General features: G+C 34.5%; 2 protein-coding genes across 6 annotated transcripts; one reads left to right on the plus strand and one right to left on the minus strand.

Moving 5' to 3' along the window:
* The first annotated feature begins 468 nt into the window (after nt 1-468).
* Nucleotides 469-2,831, plus strand: LOC110640501 (uncharacterized). 5 transcript variants are annotated; one of them, XM_021791823.2, is made up of 2 exons: nt 469-674; nt 1,474-2,831. In XM_021791823.2, the coding sequence occupies exons 1-2, from the start codon at nt 603-605 to the stop codon at nt 2,467-2,469; spliced, it is 1,068 nt and encodes a 355-aa protein (XP_021647515.2). In that variant the 5' UTR covers nt 469-602; the 3' UTR covers nt 2,470-2,831. The 5 variants fall into 5 exon arrangements, with proteins under 5 accessions (XP_021647515.2, XP_021647516.2, XP_021647519.2 ...); XM_021791824.2 differs by having other exon boundaries at nt 475-674; nt 1,504-2,831; XM_021791827.2 differs by having other exon boundaries at nt 526-674; nt 1,478-2,831.
* Nucleotides 2,832-4,643: 1,812 nt separating this feature from the next.
* Nucleotides 4,644-8,897, minus strand: LOC110640460 (F-box protein SKIP14). The gene is made up of 2 exons (XM_021791775.2): nt 7,253-8,897; nt 4,644-6,197 (listed from the first exon to the last, which is right to left on the minus strand). The coding sequence occupies exons 1-2, from the start codon at nt 8,159-8,161 to the stop codon at nt 5,643-5,645; spliced, it is 1,464 nt and encodes a 487-aa protein (XP_021647467.2). The 5' UTR covers nt 8,162-8,897; the 3' UTR covers nt 4,644-5,642.
* Nucleotides 8,898-10,086: the final 1,189 nt, after the last annotated feature.

The raw sequence follows: 10,086 nt of genomic DNA on the forward strand, positions 1-10,086 counted from the left end.
AAAAAAAAATCACTTAAATTTCAACTAATAAAAACATTTTTTAGTATAAAATTTTATTTAAAAATAAATATAAAATATACTTTATTTTTAAATATAAAAAATTTAATCATTAGACTAAATATATTAAACATTTACTTTAGATCACAATTATATTTAAAATTTTTATTTATTAATTAATTGTATTATTTTAATTTATTATTAATTTTTTAAATTTAATTTTGCATATGTTAAATCTTAAAAATTCAAATATTTTACATAAAATTAAAAAATTTAAATATAATTTTAAAATATTTACATTAAATCACAATTATATTCAAAGTTTTTATTTATTAATTAACTTCAAATATTAAATTATAATTCATATTTAATTTTTTAAATTTAATTTTATTCACGCTACGTCCTAAAATTTTAAATATTTCTAATAAAATTAAAAATTTTAAATATAATTTTAATTTTAATTTTAATTTCACCGAGTTAAAACGATGCAACCTTTACAGTGTTTGGTAACATATGCTCCATGGAAAAGGCATTGATTGTCAGTAGAAAATGAAGCATTTTCAAGCCCATCCCACTCAATCAAGAGCTTTTTTTTTTTCTTGTTAATGTTAAACCCTTTCATCTTCTTTCGGTTTCAGCGGACAAAATCAGCTTTAGCAATTCCAGGTCTCTTTCAGGTATTTTACCGAACAAATTAAGTGTGCTGCTGTTGGGCTTTGTATGGGGTTGGAGAATTGGGTTTCTTTTTTTTAATGGTTGAATTCAGTTATCCTATGGGTTTTCTAACGCTCGTAGAATTTATGAACTGGGTTAAATTACCTGGCAAAGAAAGTTGAGCTCTTGGTTTGCTTGAGTCAAGAATTTGGTGTTTTTGGTGTGTTATTAGGGTTGAAGATCTTTTATGTTGTAGGTGCACAACAAAGGGAATTTGCACACGATTCTGTCCTCCTGCATTTTCGCATAATTGGTGGCTACTACTTATAGGCCCAAAGCTTTTGCCATTACAATAGACAATGGACCTTGCCAAAAGGAAGATTGTAATGATTGAAAAATAAATCACCAATTTTTCATTTTTGTTGAATTAATACATTGGGTTTTAGGAGTTTGATAAAGCTGCTACTTTGATAGAAGAATCTGCTGCATGCCCTTGATTCTTGAGTACTGCTTTTTTTTTTTTTTTTTTTTTTTTCTGATGAAAGGTTAATTGACTAACTGGCAAGAATCGAATATGCTGAACTTCTTGAGACGGGTTGACAAAAAGATATCTTCTTCGCTGATGATTCCTTGTGACAAGCTTCTATCGTAGTTTAGCAATATCCTCTAATTCTATAAATTGTTTAAATGAAATTATTCTTCTGATTTTATTTTATTTTAATTTTTTTTTTTTTACTTATGCTACATTTTCATATGTGATATGAGATGAGGTAAATTCTTTCTATTATGTCTTCTTGCCCGACTTTCTGACTAATCTTCCAGCCAGTGTGTGGCTTTTGTGGGGTCTTTCAGCTGAATGAGGGCAACAGCCACATTTTCTTGGCAATGACAAAGGCATGCATAAGTAGATTTCACAGTATTCACCATAAAGCTTCAAGGCCATTATCTCCCAGGAGAAGGTATGGAGGTGGATTTTTCAGAACCTTATCCACCTGCTCTGCACCTTTGATCTCTTCAACAGACTCTCTCATTGTCCGTCCCCCCTCATCACTAGCATTAGCCGCCTGCATCACACATTCTGATGCAGCCCAACGTTCAGAAGAATGGTTTGCGCTGAGGAGGGACAAACTGACCGCAAGCACCTTCAGTACTGCCTTGGGTTTTTGGAAGGGAAACCGACGGTTTCAGCTGTGGAATGAGAAGGTTTTTGCACCTGAGATACATATCGTTGAAGCTGCTAAGAGAGCCATGGAATGGGGTGTGCTCAATGAAGCAGCAGCTATAGACAGTTATAAAAGCATCACAGGCCGTGAAGTTGGTCATTTGGGATTTGCAGTCCATTCAGCGCAACAATTTGATTGGCTTGGTGCTTCCCCAGATGGTCTTCTTGATTGCTCTTCTGGAGGTGGTATCCTGGAAGTTAAGTGTCCCTATAACAAGGGGAAGCCACAGATGGGTCTGCCCTGGTCAGCTATGCCTTTCTATTGCATGCCTCAAGTTCAGGGGCAATTGGAAATAATGAATAGAGAATGGGCAGATTTGTATTGCTGGACACCAAATGGAAGCACAATATTTCGAGTACATAGGGACCGTGCTTATTGGGAGCTAATACGGGAGATTTTATGGGAATTTTGGTGGGGGAATGTGATACCTGCCAGGGAAGCCCTATCACTTGGGATGGAAGAGGAGGCAAAATCATATAAGCCAACACCCACTCACAGACAGACAGGACTAGTGATTTTTAAGAGCACAAAGTTAGCCAGTGAATCCAAGCTGTTGTGTAGGGAGATTGCCGGTCATGTGGAATTTTATAGGTGAGGAAGTCCAAATTCCAAAATGATATTTTTGAAATTTATCACTCTTTAAGAGCAGGCTGCTTTACTGTACAAGGAGCAGCAGGATCGTATGCCTAGAATCTACTTCAAGTAAAAGGCGATCAGGGAAGAGCAGCACGGTAAAGAAATCAAATGAGCTGAGCATAGTCAAACGGCTTGCTGATAAGAAGTGATGGGGCAGAAAATATCATATGGTTTTTGTATTCTGTAAGGGACTAATTAGTTCCCTATTTTGTATTCCATTTATGATTTTCATTCATCCATCAGTTGGCCATTGGATTATACTATGTATTTGTATTCTTCCTTAACCTGATTGGTAATATAATTCACTTGTGCATTCTGATTTCTTGGTTTTTGGTGTAATAGAGTTTGTCTTGAAATAAAAGTTTAGTTGAGTTGAGTTGGTGTAATAGAGTTTATATAATTAGGAGTGTAGTTGAGCTGAGGTGAGTCAACACAATGTTAAGTTTGAGCTCGACTCAATTCAATTCTAAAACTAGTCGATTCTAAAATTTCAAATGCGATCCAAATCAGTTAAGAATGATTTTTTAGAGCTCAAATTTAACTCAATAAAATACTTCAAATATTTGAAACTCAAGTTCATAACTCAATTACATTCTTGAATTGCTTCAAATAAGTATTATGATACTCGAATTCTACTCCTCAAACTGTTCCAACTGTTTGAATTTGGCTCAACTAAAATTGAGTTGATTTCAAATATTGAACTCAAGCTTGGCTTATTTATGTTGTAGGAAGTATGATTAACAAATGTAAGTTACACCATTGATAGGGGAGTCGGATATGTTGTGTTTAATGTAAGGGTGGCTCTCATAAAGGTCAAAATTTGATTCTGTACCCAAAATAAGCAACTTTTTTCAACCATTGCTTCTGTCAAAAGCGTTAAATGCAAGAAGGTGGTCAACTTGAGGAATAATCAGTTAATTATAGCAACATTCAGCTATAAAAAGCAAGAGACAGTTAGACAACTTTCTAAAACTGTTCAACCATAATAACTAATATATTACATAAGTCAAATGAAAGCAAGTTAAAGGTTTGAATCAACAGACCTAAAATAAGCAACGACCATTGAGCCAATTCTGCGTACCTGTTAACCCAAAATAACCAATTTTTACCAGGCGACTACTTGCGGTTGAGCAAAAAGGGATGAATATTGGCAGTTTGACATGAACTTCTAAAAATGCCATCTTATATATAATGCCAATATCCAGTAAGTAATGCAGAAGAGAAGAGAAAAAGAAAGGAGAGATGGATTCAGGGCTATCCTGGGCTGACCAATGGGACTATGACAATCCTGATCCTCCACCCCAGCCAGAGTCAGCAAAAGACAAGAAGGGGAGGGATGGAACCAAGAAAAAATTTGGGAAGAAGATACTGAGCCTCAAATGGATGAAAGATTTGCGGAAGAATTCTCAGAAATAAACAAGACCCCTATCACCAGAATGCATCTATGGATCCTGTAGAGAATCCATTTTTATCACAGTTGCATTTGTTTCTAAACTATTTATCCATTGGAACGTTTCAACAACACTCTCGTTCTTTCTTGTTCATATTTCGTTTATTCTGAAGATAAATCTTCGTATGCTTGATCATGTTTCGTGTTAGCAAATATATGCACACGTTCATCAGTCGTTGCGCTGGAATGTGAAATGAATCGTGGCAGATATAAAGGTTGTAACTTGTATATGTTATCTGGCTTTTCATTTCTGATTCTGAATTATTTCTATATGATTTAATGGTCTTTTTCAAAACCATTGCAAGTGCAAATCATAAGCGGCAATAAGAACTCTAAACCAGCTTGAATGTACCTCAAAAGATCATTAGTCATTCTATTAGCTTTGTGCATAAAAAGCTACCGCCGACCGCGAAAATCAGACCATTGTTGAACTACTGCTTTGTTCAACTTCCAATTTCGAATCTATTACATTAGTACACAAAATAAATTTGACATGAAACTCTACTACTTAATTGAATTTCGTTTTCAGATCAAAATAAAAATTCTCACTTTAAAAAAAAAAAAAAAACTTCATTCATTAAATTTAATTAAAATAATATCAAACCCGACTGAAAACTATCCTTTGATTCGATTCTGATCCTCTGCCCTGAGCCTAACACTCGATCCAACAGGAAACATTCACATGGATTCCAATTTTATTTTTTATTTTTTACTTATTTAGAACACAAGTACACAATCTGGTGCCCAAGTGAGGCCCATAAAACTTCCTCTGATAGAAGACACAAAATACAAGCCCCGTACTACTAATGGACAATACAAATCACCCTGGCCGGTAAAAACAGATTGTTGCTTCTGCAATTAAAGCAGTAAGCCAAAATCCAGCAATGAGAACATAAATGAAACAACGGGCACCGAAGTATATAGATCTGCAGCTCCCACAGCTACAAGCGAAGAGCTCTGACGAAATCAGTGGCTCCATCCAGAACTATCCACCACAACATTAATGGCTTGAGAGGCGCCTGCATCACACTATCCGCTTCACAGCAGGAAAACTAATTCACCCACCTCCTCAAGCAATGAAGACCTTATACGTTAAGATTCACAGCAAGAATACTCACTGTTTGATTCAATGAAGCAGCATATCAACTCATTTACAACATGTACACCAGACGAGCCACTTTCCACATCACTGATCTCATGGCCAACGCCAAATAAATCTGACCCCACTTCCGTGCAGATTCACATGCCAGTTATGTACATCACAGGCAAAGGAGCACATTCTTCATCAGACTTCCATTAAGCAACATGCCAAATAAAAGAAAAACCATAATATAAGATCCTTCACTGTGAACAATGTGTGCAGAGCTAGTGCAATGCGCAGATCTAGTGCAATGACTCTAAAACCATATCCTTCCTGCTTCTGTTATTTTTTTTTTACATTCTTTTTTTTTTCTTTTTTTTGGTCCTTTTTTTCTAGAAAACTCTGATCTGCATCCAACACATCTTGAAATCCACCAATGGCTTCATCTGAGACGTTCAATACACTCAGAAAGCAAAACAAAACTGAAAGAGAACCATAATCCTAGATGGCTGCCTCACATTTTCTTCTCAGATTCTAAATAACCTATTATGCACATCTCAATCATAATATGAAACCAGAAGACAAAAACAGGCGTCTGTCTCTAGCCATGAAGACGGAGGCGGCAACTAGATTCACCAAGAGGAGGAGACTTGGATGGACTAATCTTACCATCTTGCTTATCCTGGCATTTCTGGAGTTGTTTCCAACAATCTGAACAAAGCAACTCAAGGCAGAATGTTTCCACATATTCATTGTCATTAATACACCGGCCACACTGAACACACCGAGCAATACAAAGTGTGCATGCCCTGCATGTCTGAGTGGAATGTTCTTTCTGCTGACAACCCTCTGCAGGGCAATCATATACTAACCTCAGGTTCCGGCATCTTGGGCACATTTCAATATCAATGGTACGATCATCCTCACATGACAGATAAAAGTTTCCTCTGTGATAAAAATGTGGTTTGTGGGCATTCTGCTGTATGCGCCTATCTGTGCCCAACAAGAACTTCAGTTCTTCAAAATGCTTCTGTGTTACTCCATAGAGCCCACCAATCCTTAAATGCTTTACCCCTTGAGCACCCATAGTCTTTAACGCCTTTAAGCTAGTTACAATGCCTTCAATGCCAAGTCTAGTACATCCAGGCACACTCAGCTGCATAAAGGAAGAAAATTGGCATTAATCAAGGTTAGAAAAGCAATAAAACAAAAATATATACTCAACACGATAAAAATACAAACAAAAGAAGCTAGAAAAATCCATGCCCATAGTAATTGATGCAAATGAAAGATAAGGAGGACTATGCAGTGCGGAAAATAAGATAACTCAGGCTTCTAGTAAATCCCAATTCCTAGTCACAGGTGACCAGAAGAACAAAAGCATAACAGGGTAAACTATAAATAAAGTGCACAAGCACAGGAGTTCTTCCAATTGTCAGGACTGCAATACTTTTTTTTCATTTTATATGATATATGTGTTATTCATCAAAAGTGAGGAAGGGAGGAATATTTGACATCATTTGCGTAGTTTCATAACTACTAAACATGTTATGCAGAAAATTTGGTTGTTAAATTTAGGGGAAAAATAACCTTGATTAACAAAACAACCAACTAAAGCCTCAATATGAATAAGTTCAGTTTGATTTTGATCTCTTGCTTTCACTACATAATTCAGAAATCAGCACAAGCAAGCTGTAATCCTACAGGATACAGTACATGAAACATGCTAAAAAGTTATTGTTTTGGACAAACTATTTCTTTCTCATCATGTCTGTTAACAGCATTTATGAGTTACTGCTCTAACATCTGAGGTATAAACAATTCACTTTCCCATCTATAACTACACTTCAAAATCTCTTAAATTAAGGTTCACAGTATAATCAGTGCCAACAGTACACAAGTATAATCTGCAGGGAGTTAAGGGGGGAAAAAATCCATCTAGCAGTAAGCTTGTCTATAGAATAAGAAGGAAGGAATATTATACCACTGCATCATAACCATAATATGAATCAAATTACCTTTTTCAAAGAAGAAAAAGTGACAGGATCACAGGGGAAAAAGAACAAAGCAATATATTATTTACATCAAACAGTTAAGACTAAGCAATGAAGGGCAACTGAGTTTGAATAAATTGCACATCTTCAAATAAGCTACAAACAATAAGACTCAGAAACCAATTCAAGAAACAACATCATGAAAAGAAATACTCACCTTGGTTAGCCTAGGGTTATTTTGAAGAACATACTTCAGCCCATCATCAGTAATCCTTGGACACTCAATCAGGCTCAGGCATTGCAAGTTACCTTGAGCCCTATTAGTTAATTGCGAAAGAACATCATCAGTGATCTTCTCATTCAATGGTTGATCTATGTGAATGCTCCTCCATAAAAGTGGGTCACTTCGAACAGTAGAACGCAATGATTTGCAAACCATTTCAACAACAAGAAGATCCCGCACACCAAGATAACCAAGAGCAAAAGCAAAAGCTGCATGAGGAGCTCCTCCATCTCCATCAGAACAAACCCCACTAATCTCATGAAATTCTCCACTTCTCTTATCCACAACACCAGTATCCTTATTGCCAATTAATTCATTCCCTAAACTCAAAATGTCCTCCACATCACAAGACAATTCAAAAGCACCCTCGCCAGATGCATTCCATACTTCCTTCTCTAGAAATCGATCACCAAATCCACCAACTGCATTCAAGCTATTATCAAACCCCATATTACCAGGAAAAGCTTGGAACCTCATTGCATTATTCCAAATAAAATTCAACCCAGCAAACAACTGATAATTGCCATCACTCGTGGCAACCTGATCCCTACCATACACACCGTAGTCCACCTCCAAATCTTCAAGCCAACCTGTTATCGCAGTAAACGTAGTGCTTATGTCCATGCCAAAAGGATCCGATGGCAAAAGATCAAGAATGTCCTTATGCACGGATTCTTGTGAGACACACCTATCGGTCCTATCCCTCCCATAATCAAAGCAATTCTCAACCTTGTCCGGCATACCCTCCACAAGGTACCCATTCGCGATTCTCATTGGGGAAACCAAATTGTCATCAGGAAGATGCCCAGGAAACAGAGGTCGATGAGAAAAATTCAAGGCCATTCTATTTAAAATCCTAAACCCCAATTTTGTTTAAACAGAACCAAAACCGGGTAGGAAAAGAACAAAAACGAAAAAAAGAAAAGGAGACAAAGAGATCTAACAAGAAAACCCTCAATTTCGGATAGCAAACTAAAACAACGCAACCAAAAATTTCATAGAGTTTCTTGTTCAAAGAAACCTGAAATCAGCTAGAATGGAAATAAAAAGGGTACTGCTAATACAATTTTTTTAATCTATACAATTAAAAAATAAACCAATCAACCTTTTTCTCCTTCTTTTTTCTTAGGGTTTGGAATAAATGGATTATACCATAACAAGAACTAACGAAAACAGAAGATAGATCAAATAAGCAAAGAACCTGGTATTAGAGGTAATCAAATAAGATCAAAGAAATGAGTACCACAAATTGGAAGAACAAAACCCTAATCCGGTTTCCCAGAAACGCAACAGCAATCGACAGATACCACCAGCAAAGACCCTTGGTATCGAATCCTCGAAGAAGATGAAGAGGCCTTGAAAGAGTGGAATTATAAGGCAAAAAGTGAAATAAAAATCTTGGTTTTCTTTTTTCTCTTTTAAGCAATTTTGGGTTGGGATATTTTCTGGTGGGGAATTCGATCCAAGAAGAGACGGAGTCTGTCGACCGAGTTGGTAGAGAGAGAGAGAGAGACGAGAAAACGCGAGAAAATAGAAACAAGAAACGAAAGTAAAGGAAATCGAGTGAGAGGGTAGAGGGTAAAGGGTAACGGTGAATTTGTCCCAATTTTAGAAGAGACAGCAGCCCTTGTGGGATTTTGACGCGTGTCAATGTGAAATTTGGAGTTTCCTTTTTATAAATAATAAATATTTATATTCAATTTTATAAAAAATAATTAAAATTTTTATCCTATGAAAGATATATTTAATATAAATTTAATTTTATATGCAAATAAATTTAATAATATTAAATTTAAAATTTATATAAAATAAATTAATTAAAATATATAATAAAAAAATTAAATTATATATAAATATTTAATTTAATAATTATTAAATTCATTTCATATGAGTTTAAATTTTCTATAATCACGTTAAAAACTAATAATACTTACTGTTATTTTTTTTTTTACTGTTATATTCAATTTACTCTTTGTTTGTGGGTCATATGAGTTTCAGATTAGACTTAGGTGTCATGATTGGATTCTTTTTAGGTGCTTTATGGTAATAAATTTCTAAGATTTTTTCATATATGTAAAAGAAATTATATTCATCAATCTAAAATGATTTTGCATAATTATTTATGTTAAAATTAAGAATATCTATGTGATTCGATAAGCATTTAATAAGTTTCTATTATAAATATATGTTTTTCCCTTAAAAAAATAAAATTATTTATATTTCAATGCACATAGTGCAATTAATTATTATTATAATATTTCTAATGAAAAAACTCAATTAAAAGAAATGACATACTTTTTAAAATTTTAATAAATTCTCATTATTTATTCATTTTAATTGTTTATAGTTGATAGAAATTGACATTCTAAGTTCAACTCAAAAATTAACTCATGAATTAGAAATTTTTAAAGAATATATAATCCCGATAAACGTTAGATATGCAAACGATGTGAAACTTTATTTCACACGTCTTTCACCCTCTCTTGTAATAAATGCTTTGATATTATATTAGGCCATTGAGTTTATCTTAAAAATTAATTTGTGAGTTAGAAATTCTCAAAAAATATATAATTTTAATGAATATCAGATATTCAAACGATATAAAATTTCATTCTAGACTTTCTTATTAAGAATATGCTTTATAGAAGGGAAGGTGTTTTTAATTTTATGAACCATCCATGATAATTAAGAAGGTAATGATGCTTTGGTTATGGAACCTTTATGGATTTGGTGGGCTAAAAGCACATTAAAAAAACAAATTAAAAAAA

The sequence above is a fragment of the Hevea brasiliensis genome, chromosome 7, assembly GCF_030052815.1.
Source record: "Hevea brasiliensis isolate MT/VB/25A 57/8 chromosome 7, ASM3005281v1, whole genome shotgun sequence".
In the NCBI taxonomy this organism is placed as follows: Eukaryota; Viridiplantae; Streptophyta; class Magnoliopsida; order Malpighiales; family Euphorbiaceae; genus Hevea; species Hevea brasiliensis.